The 27055-nt window shown below is 39.0% G+C and overlaps 2 protein-coding genes and 1 long non-coding RNA gene across 3 annotated transcripts in view; 2 read left to right on the top strand and 1 right to left on the bottom strand.

Annotated features, from left to right (window-relative positions):
• LOC133099387 (uncharacterized) overlaps positions 1–27055 on the top strand; it is a 125365-nt gene that overhangs the window by 44303 nt on the left and 54007 nt on the right. The gene's annotated exons all lie outside the window — the stretch shown is intronic.
• On the bottom strand, positions 54–24416 carry RAB39A (RAB39A, member RAS oncogene family). The gene is made up of 2 exons (XM_061202753.1): positions 24190–24416; positions 54–480 (listed from the first exon to the last, which is right to left on the bottom strand). The coding sequence occupies exons 1-2, from the start codon at positions 24414–24416 to the stop codon at positions 54–56; spliced, it is 654 nt and encodes a 217-aa protein (XP_061058736.1).
• Positions 14844–16323, top strand: LOC133099118 (serine/threonine-protein kinase 26-like). Its single transcript, XM_061202580.1, is given in 3 exon segments — positions 14844–14944; positions 14947–15222; positions 15225–16323. Coding segments are annotated over 3 exon segments (1128 nt in total). The 5' UTR covers positions 14844–14904; the 3' UTR covers positions 16037–16323.

Genomic DNA, 27055 nt, shown 5'->3' on the forward strand with positions numbered 1-27055 from the left:
TGGTATTTATCCTGAAATGACACCCAATCTGTTCTTCTTTGGCATGTATGAAGTCAGCAGAAGCACTCTTTCCTGGGTTTTACTGCTTCCTCAGAAGAATGCACAGTATTAGGAACGAAACCACTTTTAACCCCTTCCCAGCCATCCTGAATACAAATTTCTCCCCTTTTAATAAGCTCATATATGTCTCTTGTCAAGATAGTGAAGGATTCCTCAATATTTGTAGCATCTTTTGCTGAGGTTTCTATATACTTCATACCACAGTCTGCTGACAGTCTTTCAGCTTCTTCCCTTGTAACTTGACGTTGTGAAGCTAAATCACATTTATGTCCCACTAGCAGAAATACAATCTGAAATGGCTGTACATGCATTTTTGCTTCTTCTAGCCAATCTTTCACATGTTCAAAAGATCGTCGGTTAGTAATGTCAAATACTAAAAATCCACCAACCGAGTTGCGGTAATAAGATCGAGTTATTGATCTGAAAAATAAATAGAAAAAAAGGTTGTAATTAATGTGATTTAACTAGAGTTTATAAGTCAAATATGAAGTGTCAAAGTGAACAAAAAAATTCTATGAAACTAATATGCAAGCCAGTTTCATCCACTGACATTAAAGTAGATATTTTAAAATAGATAAATAAGCACTTACATGTCATCTCACACTCAGGATTACTTGTTTTTATTTTTAAATATCTGATAGAATAATTATCACATTACTGTGCTTAAAAGTAGGCACACAAAAAGATTTGGTGTGGGGCAGAGGTTGCACAGCAGACCAGATCTTAAGAATCTCTCCCTATCATTTAAATCAACAGGCTCTTCTTTCTGTCGGTTAAGGAAGAAGAAACAAAGGCAAACTTGTTATGTCAGTTACAGGTTTAGTCCTGGGCTATACCTATTCAAGAAACAGGAAATTGTTCAGACGTGGGATATGAATCTGAGATGTGCATACTTATGATTGTTTGCCTCTACAGATCTAGTCTCTTCTGATCGAGGTTCCTGTTGTGTAGCCCCTCTCCCATGGTTATGGCTTTCACCAGGTTCTGGCAATCTCATTTCCTTTCCTTGCCCCTTCTGGCCAGGTCGTTAATGGCTTCCCACTGTTGCTATTACTGAATGCATCACCATCCTTTGTTGGTGCCCTTGACCTTGCCCACATTTCTGGAAAGTCACTTCATTAAACTCTTTTCAGTTAACCTTTCAAGTGTGCCATTTGTTTCCTGACTGAATCATGAGGCAAGGGGCCAAGGCTATACTGTTTTATATTTTTGCCTTTACATATGTTGTTTTCTCTACCTAGAATGTCTTCTACCCTTTTTTTTTCCCCAGCAAACTCCTATTTCTTCTTTGAGTCAGTTCAAAAATCCTGTCATATAAGAAGGCTTCCCTATCACTGTCTTCTCCCCCTCTACCTCTCTTAGGCACTTCTCTCTCTTATAATTCCATTGAACCTTTGGCATACCGCCATTATGATTATATCAATTTTCATAATGTGCTGATTGGGTTTGTTGGTATGTCTCCTACTCAATTCAAAGCTCCTTGAGGGTTAAACATATTCTGTATATGTATCTAACAACTGCCTGGCAAGTGATGGATGTAATTTAATATTTGGTATATTGGATGAATTAATCTTATCAGAGAGGGAAAGTGTTAAATGTTGTATTAGCCAGAAATCACATGTGTCTCAGTTTCCAAGTTGTCAGTGATCTTGTTTTTTTTGGTCCCGCCGCATGGCTTGCGGGGTCTTAGTTCCCTGACCAGGGATCAAACCCGGGGCCCCCTGCAGTGGAATCGCAGAGTCCTAACCAGTGGACCGCCAGGGAATTATCCCAAGTTGTCAGTGATCTTAAGCATTGAGATCATCCTTAAGCAAGTTCATCTGTTACTTGCCTGAGGCATCAAAGATCTTTGTGGAGGGCCAGTGTGTTATTTGGTACTCTCCAACTTTTACATACCTTCTTTATCCTTATTGCTGAAATCACAGCTCAGTTCAGTGACCTGATACCACAAGTACCACTTGAAGAAAGTTTACCTCCCCTTTCCGTATCTCCTGCTTCCCCTTCTCCTCAGAATTCATGGTAGAGAGGTTCTCAAGCGACTACTTAAAAAAAAAACCTCTCTCAAGGACTACTGTACCATACAGTTGTTGACAGTAAGAAAAAATCTCCCACTATCACTGGCAGGCTACAAATAATGCAGTTCATTTAAGTTGTTGCTGTTTTTTTAATTTTGAGGGATAATTAATTTGTTATTGTTTTGCTACTCATCTATATATGTGTGAATTTAGACAGATGTGCAGTGTCTTAAGAGAAACCTAATTAAGTCTGTTATTAGACTGAAAGCTTTCATTTACTCAGCACCAAGTCTGCATTACCACCCACCCCCTGCAATTAATTTACCATTAGTATAATTTAAAACAACATGCTTTTGTGGTTAAAAATTCAACATTGAAATGCTTGTCTATTAGGCAGAGGCATGTAGGAAATACCATATTTTCTAGCACTTTGTATTTAATTTTGAAAACATATTTGGAACACAGTTGCCAAATCATTCTATAGAATAAAATTATAGCAAAGTATATGTAATATATTCTATAAAACAGCCCTTATTAATAATTAGTTGGAATAAAAGGTCTTAATAGGATATCTGCCTTTTTCTATATGATAACTTGATCTCCAGTTTGTGTCTGGATATTAGATTTAGAATTCTGATATGGTTAGCCTTCAGATTCATAATTAGTTGTCCTAAAAGGCAGGGATTCCCCTAAAACAACGGGGCATCCCTGCTGTCAGTTATTTAGGGGAAGAGACAGGCCTTCAAGACTGAAAAATGGAACTTGAAAGGCAGGTCTTACAGAGATGATGAGGGAACATCTATCTTTCTCTGGAACTTCCTCTCTTGGGTCGAGACACTTAGGTCTTCAGAAGGTCTTGAAGGTATTTTAAGGAGGCAGGGAACAGACCTTAAAAGAACAAGGTAGATAGGCCTCCCTGTAAAGAATCCAAGAGTTGTAAAGAATGATGAGTAACAATTCTTTATAAGCAACAACATCTTTTGCATGTTATTTTATATCTATTTCCTTCTGGGCTTTGAAAGTCTCACTGAATGAATAAATGATTTAAAGAAAGCCTGGGAAAAGTTACACTGGACAATTACAGGTGTGACATTTTAGAATACAGACATGTCCTCTTTGTCATGAGCTATTACACTTTTGAGAAATGGTTCTTGGCTTAAAACCTGGCATTGAGACTAGACACCTGAACATCAGGTGACTGTGCAATCTGAGTGCTCATCAAGAGCTAGGTTCTCTGATTCACCAGGCGGGAACTTAGTCCTCAAGCAGAAGTCATATATATAGGCAGGAATAGGGGTGGGACCTGAGGGGACCCAGAGTAACAAGGCTCACACACCCAGCATGTCTACTTTTGCAGCACCCTCTCAACCTATGGCCTTATGTGGATTTCCCTATAGTTAAAGGGGGAAAAAAATTCAAGTCTGCCTTACAGATGGCTCTAAATAATATGCTGGCATCAGTCAGCTCCACTCAATAGTGGAAAAGAGAAATCCTTCCATTTGTGGAAATTTTAGTGGTACTTTTTCCAGAGGAAGAGATGGGGAGATGAAGGTTAAGGATCTACACCAATTCATGAGCACAGGCTAAGGGTTTGGCATGTTGGAGAAAACAAAATCAGAAGACTGATAATAAGGAGGTTTGGCATGTGTGGGTGGGTCTTGAGTATGCAAATACTGTATCCTATGTGAATACTCACCAAAAGCCCCCTCTTTGAAAGAGTTCCTAATAATTGGTGAAACAAAATGTTCTGTTCTATAGTCATCAGTCTGTATTTTTATCCCAGTTTGGACTCACAGTAATCACGGTAGGAGGCTGGGACTGGGCTGAGCAGAGACTTTCTCTTGCCTCAACTGTCACTGCTTAATACCCAATTTTCCAGCAGTTACTGACACCTTGGATATGGTACCTTACTCTCGGAAAACCATCACAGAGGAGACACTGATATGTCCTCACTGTAATAGACATTTAACGTGGACTCAAGCCACGCTAGCACCACCATCCATGAACTTATGGAATACCTTATACAAAGTCATGGTATCCCACACTTTGCTATAGACCAAAGGTTTCAGTTAACAGAGGAAGAAATGGGCTGATGCCATAGGATTCGTTGATCTTATGTCACTATCACCTAGAGGCATACACCTATAAAACTGTGGAATGGGTTATTAAGATTGTTATGTTAACAGATACACACATATATATATAATATATAAACAACAAGGACCTACTGTATAGCACAGGGAACTATATTCAATATGTATTACAATAACCTCTAATGGAAAAGAATCTGAAAAAGAATATATACATATACATATATATACATATATATAAAACTGAATCACCTTGCTCTACTCCTGAAACTAACACAACATTGTAAATCAACTATACTTCAATTAAAAAAAAAGATTTAGTTATGCTCATGTCCAGGAGTTGACACCCTGTAAGATTTTAGCATGATTCTTCAGGATGTATACGTTCTAAGCTAGTGAGTAATACAGTAGGTGGTGTTTTTTTCCCCATGAATAGATGCTGTGGTATGGGAAACAAAGGGTAAAAGTGGGGTGATGGTACCTCTTGCAATTATACTTAATGAGTCACTAAAATTTTTTGTCGCTTCTAATTCCTGTGACTCTGAACTCTGCTGATATAAAGGTTTTAGTATCCAAGGGAGAAATGCTTTCACTAGAGAACCTCGTGATGCTTCTATTGAATTAGTAGCTGAGACTGCCAATTGTCCATTTGGGGCTTCTTATGGCAGTGGGTGAACAGGCAAAAAAGGGGCAACAGTATCAATGGGGACCACACTGGCCTCCTGCGGTCCTTGCTGCCCAGAACTTCTGGGATCTTTTGGTTCATTTCAAGCCTGGTCCCTCCAGCTATCCTGTCAAGTCTCTGGGACGCAGACATGCTTCCAGTAACTTTCGTTTTTGATTAATGTCCTCAAGTTGGTTTTGTTGCTGGCAACCAAAGACCTGATTGATAGAGGCTACAGATATTTTGTAGGAAAATAATGATACAAAACAAAGTCGCAAACATTTTATAAATTTCAACATAGCTTTATGAAGCCAAAATTCCTTCATTTAAAAAAATTGTGGTAAAAAACAGATGAGATTTACCCTCTGAACAATTTTTAAGTATACAGTATTATTAACTATAAGCACAATGTTGTACCACAGATCTCTAGAACTTTTTCATTCTGCATGACTGATACTACCATTCCCATTGATCAGCAACTCATTTCCTACCCTCCCCCCAGCCCCAAGCACCCACCATTCTACTTTCTGCTTCTTTGAGTCTGACTACTGTAGTTACCTCATATAAGTGAAATCATGCAGTATTTGTCCCTCTGTGTCTGGCTTATTTTGTTGCAGGAAAATGGGGAGTGAGAGGACAGTCCTGTCCCAGGTCTCAGGTGAGTCCCTGGGACAGGCCGCCAAGTAAGGGTCCTTGGCTTTGTGCAGGAAAGAATTCAAGAGTGAGCCATAGTAAAGTGAAAGCAAGTTTATTCTGGGAGATACACACTATATAGGCAGAGTGTGGGCCATCTCAAAAGGCACAAGACCCTGAAATATGGAGTGGTTAGTTTTTATGGGTTGGGTAACTGCATAGCCTAATGAGTGGGAGGATTATTCCAACTCTTTTGGGGAAGCGGCAGGGATTTCCAGGAATTGGACCACTGCCCACTTTTTGGCCTTTTATGGTCAGCCTCAGAACTGTCATGGCACCTGTGGGTGTGTTGTTTAACATGCTAAGGCGTTACAGTGAGCATATAATGAGGCTCAAGGTCTACTGGAAGTCAAATCTTCTGCCATCTTGGGCCTAGTTGGTTCTAGCCAGTTTATGTTGTATAGTCAATGTCATTCTTTTAAAGGTTGTGACCTTTAAAGTGAGTGCCCACTTCCCTCCTGTCTCAATTTCACTTAGCATAACATCCCCAAGATTCATCCATGTTGTAGCATATGACAGGATTTCCTTCTTTTTTTTATGGCTGAATAATTTTCAACTGTACGTATATAACACACTTTCTTTATCCATTCATCTCAAAGTTTATTCTTACATGTATATTCGCTTTAGAATAGAAAAAAAAATGGTTGTCTTGTTTTGTAAACATTTTAAACTGTTTAATTTTTCTATTTTTTTTCCTGAAATAATATATAGACAAGTGAAATTGAGAGCACTGGAATTGGCTTACATTTATAAAGAATTACTTAATATATGGGCAATGCAACCAAAAAGTGTGAATGAGATCTTAGATGTTATTATTATGAACTTTATAGGATGTGCACTGGTCTCTTAAAAAAGCAACAAAACATAGAGCACTTGCTGACTTACTTGGGTAAAATGAGCCAGATGGTCCACTGGAAATGCCCTTCTTGTGGCTTTGCCAATTGCCAAATAGGTATTTAGAAGATGGAAGTACTTTGATGACAAAGGCTGTTGGCAGCAAGCAGCCTATGAATGCATTAGCCTTGTGAGTGCCTTTTTTCACCATGACATTACATTCCAACTGCCCTTCTGGGAATAGTCACTGTGTTGATGCTTTATTTACCTGCTTCACTCGCCTTGTAATCCGGGCCCTTAGAACTGCTTTCAAGAGACTAAAACACAAGTCTCCCCGCTCCTTGTATTATTACTGACTCTAACAGTCCCTGCCTTTGCCTTCTGAAACTTGGGGCTTATAACTTAGAATATCTTTTTTCATACATACAAACATTAAAATTATCTTTCTAGGTATAATTCCAGGGTCTTTCCATCAAAAATCAAGTCTGTGGTTGTGGAGGCTATATGTAATACTGACAATACCTAATGGCCATATTCTGTCTTTGAATATGTGAATCAATTCCCCTGTGACCATCTTTTGTTTTTCTTTTACCACAGATCATCATTTTATGATAGTGAGGCCTTCTTATCACCCCCAGCATGCTCTATTCAACTTTTATCCTCTATTTTCCTCTATAGTAATTAACACATTCTAACGTCCTATATAATTTTTCCAACTTATTTGGTTATAGCCTATCTCCCCTCATTAGAAGATAAGCTCCACGAGAGAAAGAATTTTTGTCACTTTTTTTGGAACACTGTATCCCTAGTGTCTAAAACAGAATTGGGCATGCATGAGGCCTACTGAGAGTTGTAAATAAATAAACAACGGAATTAATAAGTTCAGACTCTGTAAGACTGTGCCCAGGCAGCATGCAAATGCTAAGCAAATGGGAGAATAACAGAGGGAAATACAAAAAAGCTTATCTCCTTTTGATATTTATAGTAGGTATTCATGAAATGGGCTAAATAACAAAGAGAGAAGTGGGCTGACTAACAGTGCACACTATAAACATAAAGGTGAAATCATCCACTTTTTCTAAAGAACTACTGTATTTAAATTGGTAGTAATTCAAATTGTATTTTGTAGTGGATTCTGGAAGGCAGAACAAGTTAATGTGAAAATCTAAATAATTTAGAAATTAATGAGAAATGTTTCTAGCTTCACTATTTGTCTGTAAGGTGATAATGAAGGATGCTTATTTTCTATTTGGTATGGTACCAGGAAGTGTATAAAAGATTTTAGCACTTATTATGGCACTTTCTGGCACCCTTTTGCAGAATAAAAATGAGATGATGACCAGCTTCTCTGATTATTTTATTTTCCATACAACATAATGCATTATGTGATTTAACATAATTAAAGAACATTTTTTCTTGGGTTATAATCCTCCTACCATTTTTGTGACTTGTTTCCATACAACTTTCTCAATATTGCTTCATTTCATGTGATTTGTATATCTCTCCACATTTATAATTTATACTGGTATTTATCCTTTTCTCATTTCATTCTATGTCTGAAATTATGCAGCTTTTATTTTCAAGTCATTTGAATAGACTGTTCTTCTTTTTCATTCTTTTTCTAAGTTTGTGTTTTCATCAAAGTTACCTGTGCACTTACCACACATTCTTATTTTTCCCATTCCCCAAACTTGCCAAAACTGTACTGTTATATCATAATTTTAGGAAGATCATTTCTTGGCATTTGTGTTATTCTGACCATGTATACTTTTCAATGCTGAGCCCTGGAATAAACTGATTTATTTTCCTTAGAGTTAATAATTATCTTGCATATTAATCAAGATAGACCAGGCTATGCTATAGTAAGAAACAACCCACCTCTTGATAGGAAGAACGTTAAAATATCTGGGCTGTATTTTAAAACTACCACGTGTGAGTTCTGCTCAAATCCACTGGTTGGAATTAGTCAAATGATTCTAAGTGCAAGAGGGAAGGGAAATATATTCCTCCCGTGTGTCCAGAAGAAAAGAAGCATCAGATATGAGTGAGCACTCTCTACCACATCTTTTTCTTCCTTTCTTTTTCTTTTTGCTAAATTTTCCAAGTAGTCCTCAATAACCTAACCCCAAACTCTGCCAGTTGCCATTTTTTAAAAAGTTCATTCCTGTTAGCTTTTCTGTCAATTTCATCTTCCTGAGGAGGTCTCTCTTACAATCTTCTGCCCTGCTCCAATCGGGCCTGGTTGTCCTTGGTATCTGTGGCAGAGATAGCATCCTATGATCTCCCTTCACCATTTTCTTGGGCATTTCCTTTGCTTTTCTTCAGGGGTAAATCTCCTGTTCCTCATAGCCCATGTCTTCATTCTTGGTTTATTCTTTTATGCACGTATGTGTTTGTCTGTGTCTGTGTGTGTGTGTATAGAGCACATCCTCAAGTAGCTTCCTAAAAAAGATTCATGAGGGAAAAAAAAAGATGCATGAGGTAATATTTTGAAGTCTTGCATGTTTTTATTCTGCTTTCACAGTTGAATGACAGTTTGGTCAGATACAAAATTCTTTCAGAATTTTGAAGTCTCTCCATTGCCTTCTAGCTTCAACTGTTGTTTTCAGGAAGTCTGAAGTCAATCTGATTCCTGATCTTTTTTATGTGACCTATTATCCATGTCCCTCCCCTGCCCCACCCCAGAAGTTTGTAGGAACTTCTCTGTGGCCCCAGCGTTTAGAATTCCACGATGATGTCCCTTAGAATGTGTCTACTTTCATCTATTGTGCTGGACCCTTCCAATCTGAAAACTCAGGTCCCTCCCTACATCTAGGAAATTTTTTTTGAATTGCTTCACTGATGATTTCTCCCCTCTGTTTTTTCTGTTCCATTTTTCTGGAATGCCTGTTACTTTTTTATTGAACCTTTTGGACTAGTCCTCTAATTTAAAAATATATTTTTTTTTCCTATTTTCTAAGTCTGTCTTTTTGTCCTACTTTTTGAGAGATTTCCCCAACTTTATATTTTGTTTTTTTCTATTGTGTTTCCAAAAGCTCTTTTGTTCTCAGAATATTCTTTTGAAAAAATGGTATCTTGTTCTTCTTTTATGATTTAAATACTTTCCCACTATCCCTCTGAGAAGATTGAGGACAGGGTTTTTTTGGGGGGGTTGTTTTTTTAAACATTCCCTTCTCCCTTACTAACTTTGTTTTTCTGGTTGCTTTTGGTTTCTGTTTATTTTGGTCTCTAGGTTTCATGTTACAGATTTCCTAGTATTTCTTGTAATCTTTCATTGAGACTAAAAGCCTCACTCATAAGATGATCAGGCTGGATCATTAAGTTGAGGAAACTCTAATGTTGGTCTCTTAAGTCTTTCTTCTTGGCCTGGTCAGATTCGTCAGAAATGATTTCACCAATGTCCTGTTTGAAGGGTGAAGGTCTGATTACTAGCATTCTGGGAGCTAAGATGGGGAAGAGGGCTAGACAGTCTTACCATACAACATGCATACATTCACTTAAAGCCCTTACTTTTAATAAGGGACCCCAACCTCAATTATGCCTGATGCTTCCAGTAAGAGACTCTATGTTTAACTCTTTTCAAAGAATAAATTTCTAGTTTTTTGCTAATGTGGGGGGAGAGGAAGTCACCTGGTGTGTGGAATGGTGGAGGGGATGTGAGGATCCAGTCTTTCTTAAACAGACTGACAATCAATGATCCTTATTTTAGCATTCCCACTTCAGAAGTATCTGGTGTCACCATTTCCTGAATCTTTAGGGGATTCAATGATATATACTCTTTTGGTCTTTAGCTTTTTCCACTCCTAGCTTAGAAGCCAATTTTCTTTACTCTGCTAATTCATTTACCATTCCTCCATCTGCTTTCTTACTTCCAAAATTTTTTTGCTATTGTCTCCTTACCTATTCTCCTTGCTAGGATTTATGGTTAAAAAACAAAACTATTGTCACTTTAGTGAGGTTTCAGGAAAAAAAGCTAAAATAGTCATAGGTGTTCAATCTGCTATCATTACTGGAAGCCACTTCTTTTTTTAATTGTTATTGTTTCCTATTGTTATTTCTCTTACTACTGACATATCCTTCATGTCCCAGCATCAAGGACCACGTTCTTTTGGATACATCCTCTGAAACTAGCCCTAACCCTACACACAGATGACAATTCCTCCCTTTGTTCTGCCACCAGAACTTATTTTAGTACTTACTAGCCTTTATTCCAATTATTTATTATCTTTCTTTGCTGTGAGTCTGTGAGAAAGATCTCTAATTGTCCCCCAGTGTCTATTCTCCCTGACTTCCTTTAGTAATAGAACTCCATGAGTTTCAGCTTGTACATAGCAACTCATATAGAAGCTATATTCCCCAGCTTTCTTACAGTTAGTTTTGGCATATCACTAAGTTTGGATCGATGGGACATGATAAGTTATGTGTGCCGTCTGAGGTTCATCTGCTTGAAGATGCCATTTGCCCTAGGCTTCCTCTTTCTCCTTCTTGCTTGTTAGGAAATGGCAATGACTGGAAAACCCGGGAAACTGATGTTGAGGCACAGCCACCTGGATAGTCCAGAACTGCTCACTCTGGACTATTAACATATGGGAGAGAGAAACAAAGTTCTGTATTATTTAAGGTTATATATTTGGTCAGTCTCTGTTATAGCAATATAGTCTGTACTCTACCCAGTATAGAGACAGCATGGACCTTGAATGTGAGACTATATCTTATTTATTTTTATATCTATTTTTGCATCTAGTGCCTGGTATACAGTTAATCTAAATAAATGCATAGATTTCCACACATAAATCATAATCCTGATTGATTTCAGTTTCTCTAGAAAAAAATGGAAAACTACTTCACAGTACTTTTGAAACTTTACGACAACATAGGCAGTATTTGCTTGTAGCTTTGCCTAATACCCAACATCTCTCCTTGTCTAACAAGGCAAAAGACTTCATATAAATTCCTCCACTGCAGTGGGCTGGGTTCATTCCTGTTACCAAGTGTAGTAGTGCAGTCACTGAGTACTGCATGGAGGGGAGAATTGATTGTCATTGCAGCCACAAGTGTTTGCTGTCAGTTATCAGTACCGCTTCTATTGTGTAAAGCTATTTCTCCTTTTGTTTCTGAATATAGCCAAAAAATAATGGTTTGAGCAGACACAGTAATTAACTTGGATCTACAGAGATGGGAGTGGGGATGGGGTTGTATGCAAACAGAATATTTTTCAGGATAGAAACTACACAATGTGCCAATAAAACTCTTTTCAACCATGCCAGGAGGCCTGATGCAGCAGAAAGAGCACTGAACAGAGGAGTTAAGAGAATTAGGCTCTTATGCAAACCACTAACAAATGAGAAGGCCTGGGGCAAGTCAAAGACTCTCTGGACATTAATTCTATCATTTTATAAATGAGACTGTTGGGACTTCCCTGGCGGCACAGTGGTTAAGAATCTGCCTGCCAATGCAGGGGATACGAGTTCAATCCCTGGTCCGGGAAGATCCCACATGCCGCAGAGTAACTAAGCCTGTGCGCCACAACTACAGAGCCTGCACTCTAGAGCGCGTGAGCCGCAACTACTGAGCCTGCATGCCACAACTACTGAAGCCGTCATGCCTAGAGCCTGTGCTCTGCAACAAGAGAAGCCACCGCAATAAGAAGCCCGCACACCACAACAAAGAATAGCCCCTGCTCACCGCAACTAGAGAAAGCTCGCATGCAGCAATGAAGACCCAGCACAGCCAAATATAAAATATAAAACAAATAAATAAATTTATTAAAAAAAAAAAAAAAGACTCCATGCCCCCAATGCAGGGGGCTGGGGTTCAATCTCTGTTCGGGGAACTAGATCCTGCATGCATACCACAACTAAGAGTTTGCATGATGCAACTAAGAAGTCTGCATGTGACAACTAAGATCCACATGCTGCAACTAAGAAGTCTGCATGCCGCAACTAAGAAGTCCGCATGCCACAACTAAGAAGCCCGCACACTGCAACTAAGAAGTCCGCATTGCCGCAACTAGGAGTCCGCCTGCCGAAACTAAGAAGCCCACATGCCGCAACGAAGATCCTGTGTGCCACAACTAAGACCCAGTGCAGCCAAAGTAAATAAATAAATAAATAAATATTTTTTTTAAAAAAGGGACTGTTGTACCAGATCCATCCATCTGTTTCTTCCCAGTCCTATGGTTGTACCAAAATGGCCAGAATGTTGACCTCTGTAGCTTCTTTCATGTGTCTTCTCCCCCCTCGCTTTCTTGGATTCTGTTTTCAATTCATCTCTCACTAATTTTCCTCGCCTCCAATAGTCCTCTCCTATACAATTAGTTATACCTTCTCTTCCACTTTTAATTCTCTTTTTAGAGTCTGTCCATCTGTCCTATCATATATGTCTTTAATTTCACCTCATATTTGATTCATTAACTTTTGATTTCCTAATCCCATAGCCTTTCTGTAGCCCTTAAAACAAGTACTAATGATATTGCATGATCTGTATAAAACTGTGACAAGTGCCTAGAAGTCAGGCAAGAGGAGAAACCTTTTAATTTTGAATGAGGGGACAAAAACCAAGGGATTCTCTAGAGTCTATTGATCTGATTAGATCTTGCCCTAAAATATAGTAACCAAGTGTTTTAAAAGGGAGACCTGATGGAGTCATTAAGAAGCACCAGCAAAAGAGACAGAGAATCATATGAGAGAAGAAACCATGAGAGGTTCTCAAATATACTCCTAAAATTTAAGGAATTGCCTACAATTTTTCTTTGAAGTATTGGCTCCTAAAGTGCTCTAATCTTTCCATCTATTGGTTCCTAAAACACTCTATGTAAAAGGACTCTGGGTTGGGAAACACCATATCTGTCTTGGGCGTTTACAAAGTATATTAGGATATTAGTATATTAAAAGCTCTGAGAAATCTGGCAACAACCCAGCACTTCCAAAACTATTTGATCAAGGAAACTTTTACTCAAATTACACCTATTACTTTGAAAAATGCTACTCTGAAGAAAAATGATAGGCAGTGCCTAGAATTTGAGAATCTATAATCTTTCTTCATAATGCCTTCTCTTATAGCCAGGAAGTTCTTAGTATCTATTTAACTCCCATTTGCAGTATTCTCTCTTGATCTCTTCTTAGAGAAGAGGGTTCAGTTTAGGCCACACACTATTCTTTTGTATTTCTGAGGCAGGAGTCTGTGATTAAGGCTGTCCTTCAGCCTTATCCATTTGAAGCCATATCACACTAAGTCCTACGAGATGGAAATACATTTGGAAAGGCTAAAGAATCAGAAGAAAAACCACTTTTAACATTCCTAATACAGGAAGATAATTTAAGCAGAGATTTTGACCAATTATACAAAAAGCAGAGGAAAGAATAGGCATAGAGAAGGATAACATTTTGCCAAGAAAAGTCACTGATGAATTTTGGGGCATGGTTTGATAAAGACCTTTCTCAGGTGACTCTGATGCACTCACTATACCAGTGAAGTAGAAATAAACCTAAGAGAGAAGTCTCTGTCCCCTTACCTCAACATTTTTTTGGCATTGAGATATTTTTGATGGTTTCTTTATATCCTAGCTGTTGATATCAGTGGATGGTCTTAAGGACTTACTGCCAGTAATAAAATAATTTTATTTAGCATATTGTTCCTAAATGAAAAATGAATTATCACCATAGGAAAGAAATAGAAAAAAACTTCAGTACGTTTTAAGAATGTTTAAAACAACACTAAGATTTTAAACCAAAATAAAATAACATGCCAGCTAGCCATCGACATTTACTCAGTCATGCTTGTATACAGAACTACTATCTGTATTTTGAAACTCTTTCACAGCTTAAACTAAAAATATACTTTTAAATTTAAAACATATTGGACCTCTGTTCTACAGGTCAGAACAGTACTTCATTACACAAAGTGATTCTTTTCAGAAAACAATGGGTTTTAATAATATTTGTTTCTTGATAAGCTAGGTAGATTGTGTGGGGTAATAATTTTTAAATGAACTTCCCTGAATTATATATTGTCAGAATTGATTAAAAGTTACTGACATTTGGAGGCAGATTTATTAGTATCATAAAGTAAAGGCTTTGTAGGTATTTCACTTTAGAAAAAATGAAAATATCTTAATAAAGTAAAATCCGATGTTCTCTGGTGTGTGTGTGTGTGTGTGTGTGTGTGTGTCTGTATACCTCAGTTGAATGGCTCACCTTTCTTTTTCACTGCTTGATAGAGCAGACTGAAAGAATGCAGATTCCCTTCTAACTCAGCTAGGATAAGAATAACTGGCTCTTAAAACACCAAGATAGACCTCCTCTTCCTAAAGCGGCGAGGAGCAGACGAGCGGCATCACTCGAGCCCAGATCCCGGCCACCGCCACACACGGCGCCCAGCGTTCAGTAGGAGGAGCAGCAGCTGAGGCGGCTGCCACAGCGGCGGGCGGGAGCCAGAAGGGCCCCGGTCGAAAAGCCTGGGAGGGCCGCCGACCTACCCCCGGAGGAGGAGCCAGTCAGAGCCCAAGGCGCCACCGCCGCCGAAGCCGCGCGGAGCAGCTTTCGCCTTCATGGCCCACTCACCGGTGGCGGTCCAAGTGCCCGGGATGCAGCCGATCCAGAAGAACTGTTCACAAAATTAGAACGCATTGGAAAAGGCTCCTTTGGAGAAGTTTTCAAAGGTATTGATAACCGTACCCAGCAAGTGGTTGCTATTAAAATCATAGACCTCGAGGAAGCCGAAGATGAAATTGAAGACATTCAGCAAGAAATAACTGTTTTGAGTCAGTGTGACAGCTCATATGTAACAAAATACTATGGATCATATTTAAAGGGTTCAAAATTATGGATAATAATGGAATACCTGGGTGGCGGTTCAGCACTGGATCTTCTGCCAATGTCTTGCTCTCAGAACAAGGAGATGTGAAACTTGCTGACTTTGGAGTTGCTGGCCAAGTGACAGATACACAAATTAAAAGAAATACCTTTGTGGGAACACCATTTTGGATGGCTCCTGAAGTTATCCAGCAGTCAGCTTATGACTCAAAAGCTGACATTTGGTCACTGGGAATTACTGCTATTGAACTAGCCAAGGGAGAGCCACCTAACTCCGATATGCATCCTATGAGAGTTCTGTTTCTTATTCCAAAAAACAATCCTCCAACTCTTGTCGGAGACTTTACTAAATCCTTTAAGGAGTTTATTGATGCTTGCCTGAACAAAGATCCATCATTTCGTCCTACAGCTAAAGAACTTCTGAAACATAAATTCATTGTAAAAAATTCAAAGAAGACTTCTTATCTGACTGAACTGATAGATCGATTTAAGAGATGGAAGGCAGAAGGACACAGTGATGACGAATCTGATTCTGAGGGCTCTGATTCGGAATCCACCAGCAGGGAAAATAACACTCATCCTGAATGGAGCTTTACCACTGTGCGAAAGAAGCCTGATCCAAAGAAACTACAGAATGGGGCAGAGCAAGATCTTGTACAAACCCTGAGCTGTTTGTCTATGATAATCACACCTGCGTTTGCTGAACTTAAACAGCAGGATGAGAATAATGCTAGCAGGAATCAGGCAATCGAAGAACTGGAGAAAAGTATTGCTGTAGCTGAAGCTGCCTGTCCTGGCATCACAGATAAAATGGTGAAGAAATTAACTGAAAAATTTCAAAAGTGTTCAGCAGATGAATCCCCCTAAGAAACTTCTTGTTAGTGGCTTCTATTTCATATGGACCCAGAGAAACCCACCAAAGCTACTTCAAGTTTAACAATGCTTAACTCATGAGCTCCACGTGCCTTTTGGATCTTTGCGACATTGAAGATTTGGAAGAAGCTATTCAACTATTTTGTGATGGTGGTTATCATTTTATATTTTAAAGAGATTATTTTGTAAGGAATAACTTTTAATACTATAGTTTCACCTGTATTCTAGTAAATGTTGAGATACAGTTTTGCTTTTAGGTATCATTATTACTTAAGTTACTAGGATGAATACCTTTCATGTTTTGATCTTTAGTTAACTGTACACTCATGAAACATACAGGTCTTTCAAAGTCATCCTAAATATTCAACTTTTGTAATCATCAAGCCTCAAAAAGCTTTTTTTTTTTTTTTTTAAACACAAGCATATTCTAAAAATGACTACTGGTGGGGAGGCGGAAACAAGTCACACGTTCTTAAAGCAGAAGTTTTTAATAAGCTCTTAGAAATGAAACCTGGAAAACTATTGACTCTTCTCCCAAGTGGGTATGATATTCCAGGCAGCTCAATGATGATCACATTTGAGAGCCCTGCGTTTGAAACATTTAGAGGCAACATGTAGCAACAGAGGTACCTCTTGGTGTGCAGTATTTACTTTCTCTTATAGAAGAGACAATTGACCCTTATTTAACATGGTTGGAAAGTTAAAGCAATACTAATTAGCCAAGGATGGATTTTTGGTAATACCGGAAGAATTAGTCAGGATTCATTTTTAAAATCAACTCAAATCGCATATTATATGCTTGGATTTGGGGAGCTTAAAAGAAGCTGATTATCATGTGATTATAAATACCTGATCAACAGGTATGAATATAATTTACACCAGCATATTTTTGTCATGGTCATAAAATGTCCTATAAACTATTTATACATTTTTTTTCCTCATAACTATCCAATACATAAACATCATTTGTTCATTTTTGAAAGGGTATTTAAATAAGCATTTTCTAGTTCATATGAAAATAACCATAGTACAGGATGATTTCTGTCCGTACAAAGGTAAGTTAGACTGTACAGTTAATTTTCAGTTATATTTATGGTACTGTTACATGGGTAATACCTTTTTCTTTTAAGCCCAGTATATATATTATGCCTGCCTAAGTTCTGAAGTGGGGCTATATTTCAGTAGTTGTAGAATTATTGATATTAATTAGTTTTGATAGTTAATGTTTTATTGTTTGGATCTGAACAATTTGGTTTTTGCACAAAAGTCATTTTAATAAACCTAAATAATTGCCAAATATTAGAAGAAAGATTTTCTTCAAGTGAAGAATACAGTTTTTAGTCAAAGCAGCCATTACCTCTTCCTTTTTTGTAATAATACAGACACTTGGATAAGTTGTTGTGTCATATGCCAAGAAAATTTTTTCATTGGTGCCTATACTGTAATAATTACTTTTAACACATTGTATTTTGAAGTAATAGTTCAGTTAAATTTTTCACCTGCTATGGAACTGAAACTCAATTACAGTTTATAATTTGTAGAGGTCTGGTAATAATTTTGCAGCTCATATCATGTATCAAATGAATATTTTTGTAAAAGTAAAAGCAACAAATTTTTAAATTGATTATTTGAAACTTTACAGCACAGCTGCACCATGGATAGAAAATTGTATTGCTTATTCATTATAGTTATTAGTCCTGTAAAATGTTTCTGGGTAAGCATACTTCAGTGTTTTGGGGGAGGTTAAAAATAAATATTTAAATTTCCTGGTCAAAAAAAAAAAAAAAAAACACCAAGATAAATATTCTCAGATCATTGCAAGAAGTTGCTCTTTAAACTTTAACATGGCTATGGAGGCTAAGTTGTTAAGAAATCTTTATGCTAACCAAACTGACTGACAATGGCTAGAAATTTCTTCTCTCTCTCTTTCTCTCAGACTGAGCAAAGCACTTTTCTTCATGTGAAAACTTTACTGAGTGATTCATGTACTAGCAACATTATCTCTACTTTTTTTTCTAGCCCTTTGTTTGAAAGCTAAATGTGGAGCCAATGTGTCAGAATAGGTGGTCATCAATGCAGCATGATGAGAGGAAACTCCAACACCCATCAGCCATAGATCCATAACTCTGCCAACAGGGAAATGTTACTTCAAGATGAGGTGTTACCTCCTAGGTGGTCATCCTCTTTTAGAATAGAAATACTCCTGTCAGAACCCTGATTAAGTTTTAATAATTTTGTGTCTCTTGGTCATCTAGCTACTTCTCTCTCTGAAGCTAAGATGGAATAGTAAGGGACGGCTTTTCAACTGAGATGTGAGGGAAAATAGAAGTGAAGGATAGGTCAAGGTCCTACTATCCAAAAACAGAAGGAAAGAAAAGTAGGAAAGCCCCAAGGTCCCCAAGAATGAGTTTTACCTACTTTGTAATTTTGCCTACTGCTGGCCTAGGGCCTTCAAACATTGGAGTACAATATTTAGTCTACTATATTTACAATATTTAGTTACTAAATAGTCAGAATGTATAATCACCTTCATATAGCAATATGTCATTGAGGCTGTGGCTACACATGCGAAATCAATTGATTCATTGAAGAAAAAAGAAATTAAGAAAAATAATCACAGGTTTTTTGAAATTACTGGCTAGCTTCTTAACTGTACTGACTATACAGTCACCCAAAATGGTTTGAATGCTCTGAGTGGACAGTGAAAATAACTTTTATCATATAAAAATACATTTGGCTACACAGGTCATCTTTCCACATTCTGCTACACTTGTTAGAAATGATGCTGGCTCCTTCTTACATATAGTTTTACTCTGAAACTCCATAAAGTAGATACTTTTTGGGGTGACTGCTCACTTCCTTCTGTGAATTTCTCTTTCCCAAAAAGTAGACCCTTACGGATTCATTTGCATTGGATGACCCATAATGCATACCTGGGATATTTGTATTATAATCCCTTTGTATTTTATGTATATATTATCTTAATAACTGGACCCTGGGGGAGCTGATTCACTGGCCAATCAAATAGCCAATGAGATTTTTTCTTTCAAGAATTTGAATAAGAGGCTCCAGAGACTGAGACAGTTGGGAGCTGACAGCATTGGATAATGGAAATAGACTAGAGAGAAAATCCACAGACTCTTGTTATTAGAGCTTCCATATTTTCAGACAGTTGTATGTTCAGTGAGATTTTTGTCTCTCATGAGATCTGTATCATTTATAATTTATCCCTTATATCCAAACTAATCTGGTTATATTTCTGTTACTTACAACACAAATAATTTTAACCAAGACAGTATATTATCAGATTACTCAATACAAATATAGTCTAGCTTTCTATTGTTTCTAATAACTTGGAACTACAGTAGACTGCAATGATCTTGGGACTTAATTGTGGACAATCTCTGCTCTGTTACCTATGCAATTATGAACCCACCAATCCACTATCAGAAAATCATTTTCTATTGAAGATCATGAACCACAGTAAGGAGAGTGGGGATCAAATAAGGGTCCTTCAAAAAAAACAAAAAACAAAACCTATTTAGTTTAGGAATCTTAAAAGATACCTTAAGGAGAAATACAAAATGTTCATGTTGCTTACTTCTAAAATTATGAACGGAGAACATAAATTAAACCACTTTTAAACATTTACTTCATATGAATGTTTTGAAGGGGAAGAGAAGAAAACAGAGACAAAAGGGAGGCAGAGGGTAAATAAGGAGAATAAGTTAAAAAGAAATGAGAGGGCTTCCCTGGTGGCGCAGTGGTTGAGAATCTGCCTGCCAATGCAGGGGACACGGGTTCGAGCCCTGGTCTGGGAGGATCCCACATGCCGCGGAGCAACTGGGCCCGTGAGCCACAACTACTGAGCCTGTGCGTCTGGAGCCTGTGCTCGGCAACAGGAGAGGCTGCGATAGTGAGAGGCCCGCGCACTGCGATGAAGAGTGGCCCCCACTTGCCGCAACTGGAGAAAGCCCTTGCACAGAAATGAAGACCCAACACAGCCAAAAATAAATATTAAAAAAATAATATTAATTAATTAATTAATTAACTTTTAAAAAAAGTCAAAACTCTCTAAGGAAATCATCTTAAAAAAAAAAAGAAAAAAAAGAAATGAGAGCATAAAAGACACATTAAAATAAAAAGGAAGGAGAGGAAAAGACAGAAGGTGGGAGGAAACTATGAGTAGGGACTGATAGATGACAGGGATAAGGAAAAATAAAAAGAAGAAGTTTAAGGAAGGGTAAGACACATAAGGAAGAGAAAGATACACAGTAGAAGAGGAGCTAGAGGAAAAGAGATGAAAAGGCAGGCAGAGAGTTAGGGAGAGGCCCAGGACGTTAAGTGGTATTAGTTACAGGTCACCTTCAGATTTTTAGGGGGGCAGGGGAGGCTGTCCCTTTTATAGCAATTACTGCTTACAGCCCTTTAGCTGTAACCAGCCCATTAGCTGGTTAACTAATGTCTGCACGTTTTCCATTGCTCCAAACTTCAAAAGTTTAGTTGGTTCTGCTCAAAGAATGTGACTAAAGCAACTCATCAAGGGAGCTTTCCCCAAATTATACTACTAAGAACACTAGTTATCATAGATTTTCATGTTTTAAGAATAGCCCCTCAAATAAATGGTGGAAATGCTAGTTTAATCAAAGTTAAACAGGTTTCTTTGCTCAATACTTCTTGGAGTCTTTGATATGAATTTCTAAGAGAGAAATGGAATATAGGGATTTCCAAGCTTATTTGATTACAGAATCCATCCTTTAAAAAGAATCAGAAGGTATGAGTGTTCTGCAGAACATGCTTTGAGAAGCACTACACTAGGAGGACATTATTCTCTGAACTTTACAACCAGTGGCTGTAACTGTAATACCCCCAAGGCCAGACAACACGAAATAAAAGGCCAAATCTGGCTTGAAGCTTCAGGTTTTCTATCCCTACAGCTAATGTTGCTTTTTCTTTATCTCATTTTATCTTCATATTGCTTTAAGTGCTTTTCATGGGAAAAATTCAAAATTTATATTCTTACATTTGGTGCTCTCTATACTTCTAGCCTTATTTACACTTATTTATCCTTATTAACGCTGTTAAGCAATATTCTTGTTTCCTTTCCTGCTAAACTTCTTCCACTATGATGATTAAAAAATAAAAGTGGTGACTGCTAGTTTCCCCCCAATGCCCACAGTGCCAAATCCATCTTCCCTTTTTCCTAGGCACATGGTAGCCCCGTATAAGTGTGGCCTTGTAACTAATTTCTCTTCACTGAATTGAGAGCTGAAGTGATCTGCACCACATTGGCCTCACTTGCTTAGAAGAAACATTACTTGATTTAGATCTTTACTTTCCCCTCCCCTGGAACTGGCACAGAGTGTGCCTGCAACCCAGCTTTGTTCACACAGAAGAAGATAATGTCCTAGGGATGGCAGAAAACTAAGAGAGAAGGTACTTGAATGATGGCCTGGAGCAGGCCACTCCAACAACTTGGACTACTTACCTTGAGACTGTTACACAAGAGAGAAATAAACTATTGTTAATGAAGGCACTGTCATTTTAAGTATCCTTAATACAGCAATTTAACATTTATCCTGACTAAAACATAGTGTTAATAATAAAAACTTAACAATTGAGTGTTAAGTTACAATTTACAGATGCTCACATATTCAACATTTTTCTAAACCTTCTTCACTTTGATTTTGTTCCTTTTTATTTTTTGTAAGTAGTTATTGACTACTAGCATGTATTATCTGAACTTCGAAAGCTAAGGCTTTATTTGTCAATTATACCTCAATAAAGCTGGGTAAAAAAAAGATAACTAAGGCTACTTATGGTCATAATCATCAGCTCACTATTTTGTTGTTCTGTAACATATTTGTTTATGCTTTTAAGCTATACCCTGAACTGTCTAAAGTAGGTTTCTTTTTGTTAGTTTATATCTAATCACCAATAAACCTCCAAATAGAATGTTTTCCACAAATTCCTAATGGTATAATTATAACTAATGACAGAACTATATATTCATGAACTATATAGTACCTTTCTATGAAACAAATGTGCTTACTCAAAATAAGTATCTGTATTTTCTTAGAGGAAGGTACAGAATGATTTAACATTAATTGTTTTCAATGCAATTTTACGGAGAAACATTCTGCTAAATGAGAGAAAAGCAAGTATTTGGAGGCAGTTACTGAAATATGTATGTATTTAGGAATACATCTTTGGTAAAAAGCCAAGCAAAATAAAGTATGACTCATTGTCAGTAAACATTCCCTAAATGTCCTTGCATTATTGTGAGAGTTACTGTCTGGTTTTAATAGTGTATATAAAATCAATTTACATTCTTCTTAAAGGCAATAAAAAAAAATGATGTATTTAACAGAAAAGGTCTTTAAAATCTAACAAATTAATCATCTCTTACTTTCTTGTCAGTAAGTTTTTAAGGAAAGAATTTTAGACACAAGAAGATTTTACTACCTATGTTTCTTGTAGCTGCAATTATCAGTAGTTGCTAGAAGTTTAAGGTATAAAGAACACGTTTTTATTATTTTCACTTTAGAGGGTAGAGCAAGAGCTATTAGTAAATGCTTTTTTCTGACCATGGAATATCTTAAAGTTCATCTCTGATTGAGATAACAAGTGAATGAATTTGCAGTCTACCTTATAATGGTAAAACTGCAATGAATCTTAGAGATCATAATGACTCCGTTTTACAGATGAGGAATCAGAGTTTGAAAAATTATTTTAAAGGAGGCTTCTTGAAAAAAAATTTTCTTCATGGAATTCTAGGTATTGTACAATTCAAATCAATAACCTTTAACACTTCTCTAAAGGGCTGGCCTTGCTATCTTTCCACTTTACACATTGGAAAACTATGGTATAAGCAAGCTAAGCAGTTCGCTTATCTCTATGAATCAGTGTCATAGCTGGGAATGGAAGCCAAAACTTTAAATGTTGGAACATTCTCACAGAAGTAGACTGATCTCATTCAGAATGGATGCTGGCTGGGGTGAGGGGAAGCCATGTTTGGGAAATCCCGTCAATAAGTACTCTATTTCACAAACAAAGTACTTGCTGAAGACTACAAAATGCTTGCTTTAATGAGTTCCAGTTGATAATGCAACCTTAAAAAAGCCCCAAACACTACAATATATCAGGTCCCTCCTTTCCTCTAAAAAAATTCCTTGAATCCTAGAAATTTAAAATGTGCTTCATATCTGGTTAAATCTTAAATATCTAGGAAATGCATACAATTTACGTTTAGTTTTGGATCCCTCCTTCTCTATGCAGAAAAGTATTTTCTGATCTATTATCACTCTGGAACGTTAAGTACCTATTATAAATAAAATAAAGGAAAAGTTCCTAACAAATCTCAGTATGTACATCTCTCTTTTCTTCACCAAAGCACCAATGATGACAAACTTCTAAAGACAACTCAACCCTTAAAAACAACAAAAAACTCCTCTGCTGTGCCTGTGTCCCTGATGTTACATCTAGTTGCTGTACAAGACACGTTCCCACGGGTCCTGGCCCAGTATTTCTGATGACCACATTCGGTGCTGTGAGGTGTTCAGACCATTACCGCATTCATCATCTCCCTCTGAACGATGCCCAATGAGCTCATGCAGTAATCTGGGTTGGAACACTGCTTGCTGTGAAGCTAAATGGATCAATCACGAATCTGGGAACGCTTCTATGCAGTTCTCCTGGGCCGCGTAGATGGGAAGCCGCTCCGTCAGGGGAGGAAAACGGGAGCTTGGAGGAGGGTGGCCAGGTCAGGGTGTGTACAGCGAGGGACACTGAGTTTGGGGAGAAGGCAGCAGCGGAGCCGAAGAGTTGGGGATAAAAATACTAGCAGGGGTAGAGAGCTGGGGAAGAGGGGGCTGGTGAGGGTGACCTGGGTTCAGGCGGGAAAGGAAAGACGGAAAGGGGGCGCAGGAAATGGGAGCCAAAGAAAGAAGTGAGAAACTGCGGAGGAGGAAGTCGTCCCTGGAAGAGGAGGGGCAAAGGGGAAGCGAGAATGGAGTGTTTGCACTTTCGAGAGGGAAGGGCCAGAGCTTCTCCCGACACTGGCCTGTGCGGCCGACGCTTGGGGAAGGTGCCCCAGGCGGATGGAGGGGGCGGCGCGGTCCCTGGGGTCCCGGCGCCGGCGGCCCTACCTGAACCGCTCCTGTCCCGCCGTGTCCCAGAGCTGCAGCTTGATCCTCTTGCCCGGCTCGATCTCCAGCAGGCGGGAGAAGAAGTCCACGCCGACGGTGGGGTCGCAGGCTGGGGAGCGCAGCCCGGGAAAGCGGCCCTGAGTGAAGCGGTGCAGGAGGCACGACTTGCCCACTGTGGAGTCCCCGATCACGATGAGGCGGAACTGGTAGATCCAGATGGTCTCCATCGCTCACGTGCCCAGCTGGCTCTAGGGCCGCCCCACCCACCCACCCGCTGCGGGGCAAGTAAGGCGGCGGGAACTGTCCCTTCAGCACCTCCCGGGCGCCCGCCTGCCGGCTTCCAGCATATTCCTGCGGCTTCGGCCGCCGCCTGGTCCCCGCCCTCTCTGGAGGGAGAGGCGGGGCCCGGCAGGGCCAGGGGCGGGGCCTCGGGCCAGGGGGCGGAGCAGGGGCCGTGGTGAGGGGTGGGGGGTAATAGTCTAGTTGCTCGCGGACTCCCGCCCCCGACCTCTGTGAATCACTTTCCCCCAAAGCTCACTGGGCGCCGACGGGAAAGTGGGTGTGGTGAAAGGACGTGACAGCAGCAGCAACCAATGAAAGTGAAGCAAGGTCTCAACTCTTGGAGGGTCAGCCAATGAAAAGTGAGAATCATTTTCTTACGGGCGTCAGGGCGGGCTTGTCCGATTCCGGCTCTAATTTTGGAAAACGGGGGGGCCGTAACCTGGGTCACTGTTGTGGTTTCCTCTTTTACCGATTTGACCAGTTCTGTGACCACCGTTATTTAACCAGATTTCTGTTGGCGGCTTTCTGCACTCTAGCCTTGTTGATTGCCACCTCCGAGGCGTTCTAATGTGAAGGAGTTGAGAGCAGAATCGAAATAAATTTGCAGAGAAAGTTCTGGATGCTTCTAGCAAGGGCTTTGGCCATTGCTCCTGCCACCACCATTTCTTCCTCACTGCTTTCAGTACTACGGAAGAGTGAGAAAAATGCCAATCGCCTCCATTGTCTCTAGGGCCCTTCAGCGCGGGGAAGGAGAAGAAAGGAAATGAAATGTTGAGATGTTCATAAAAGCTCCCTTTCTTCTCGGAAGAATGGGAGCTTCCGTCTCCGTTATACATGCCGGAAAAATCCTGAAGTGGTCTCTCCTTAGCTTATGTCTGGTCAGGGATCTGAATAAAGCACAGCTGAATTCTGGCGAGATCGACTGCTTTGTCATGCCTCTCTTTTGACTGGTTAATAGTGAATTCAAGATTTGTCTTTTAAAAGTTAAACAGTTTTAAAGTGTGTTTTTGCCAAAGTAGAATTTTAACAATTCCACTTTTTTTCATGCCCACATCCAAACGTATACTTTTGTTATTCATCCTTACTTCCTTTCTTGTTTTGGAGGAAGAGGTATTGTTTTGAAGGATGTGTTTGATCCCCTGACACCCATCTTTTTAAAACTTTTTTCTAACAGTGATCTTTATTTCATACCATTCATACCTCAAATCTCCCCCTTGCTAATAGTTTGTACTGCTCAGCCAGTGGACATACTCGAGTATCCACAATCCTGAAACCAAGCAAAACATCTCTCCATTATGCCTCTCCTTTAGATTTTTGCTTTTTCCATTATTTTCCTTTCAAACATTAAAAAAGAACCATCTATTCTCATTTCTAACCCACCAGTTAGTCTTCAGCCCTCTCCATGCCTAATACACCCCTGACATTGCTTTTGATAATGTTGCCAGGGACTTTCTAACTACCAAATCTGCTCCTCCCCTACCTCATCATCTATCTTTAGTTATTCTTCTTGACCTCTCAGTAGCTTATGTTGATTAAACTCTTTGGCTGAAAGCTGATTGGCTGACCCAACTCTTAAAACCACAGTCCTCTTTCTTCCAGTCCTCCTCCAGTTAGGAATGGCCAGATGACAGACTTCTCACCAACTCTACTAGAGTTGGTCAGAAGCATTACTAGAAGTAGTGCTTCTAGTAAAGCTTCTGTTTTTCTCATAAGGGACCGGCACACTTACTGCCCATCACCTTGTCTCCTTTCTTTTTCCTTCCTACCTGGATGGTGTAACAACCATCTTGTGACCATAGAGGTGAAGACTAGATGCTAAAGATGGTGATAGGAGAGAGGGGAACAACCCGAGTCCCTGATGAACTTGATCTGTGGTACCAGCTCTGGACATCTTGTTGTTTGAGGCAAGTAAATCAGTACCTGCTTAAGTCACTGGTGATGGAATTTTCTATAAGTATAACCTAAATACTTTCATTTCTTGGTTTCTACAAAAGCATTCTCTCCTATTTTCCTGTTCTTTTTAACTTTCTTCACTGACTCCTCTTCCTGTGACCCATATCTAATATATTAAAGTTCTTAAGAGATCCGTAACTCTCCCCTTCTTTTCCTTCACTTTGAGCTGTTTCTCATGACCTTGTCTACTCCAGTTACTCCCTTACCCAAATCATATGTCCTCCATCCATATGATTTGGGTAAATTTGGGTAAATTTGAGTTTGCTCTGTATTCAAACTCATATTTCCAACTACCTCTCCTCTTAGATGTTAGATACACATTTCAGACTCGACACAACTGTGTTGGTTAGGATTCTTTGAAAAAAGCTGTAGTTAGGGTGATGTAAAAAGATGAGTGCACTTATCATAAGGATACAGAGGTACTTTCACAGAATCCACAGGCTGGAATGCAGCTGGTATCAGAAAGGGGTTGGAACCGGGAAAGGGAAAGCTCTAAGGAACCCAGGCAGCATGTGTCTCTGTCTCTCTCATATTTATTTCTTTCTGACATCTGCTTAGTCATTTTCTCTCTGCAAACCAGCTTTCCCTGCTGCTTAGTCCATATGGAAGACTATAGTTGCTTCAGTTTCCA

The sequence above is a fragment of the Eubalaena glacialis genome, chromosome 10, assembly GCF_028564815.1.
Source record: "Eubalaena glacialis isolate mEubGla1 chromosome 10, mEubGla1.1.hap2.+ XY, whole genome shotgun sequence".
NCBI classification, from domain to species: Eukaryota; Metazoa; Chordata; class Mammalia; order Artiodactyla; family Balaenidae; genus Eubalaena; species Eubalaena glacialis.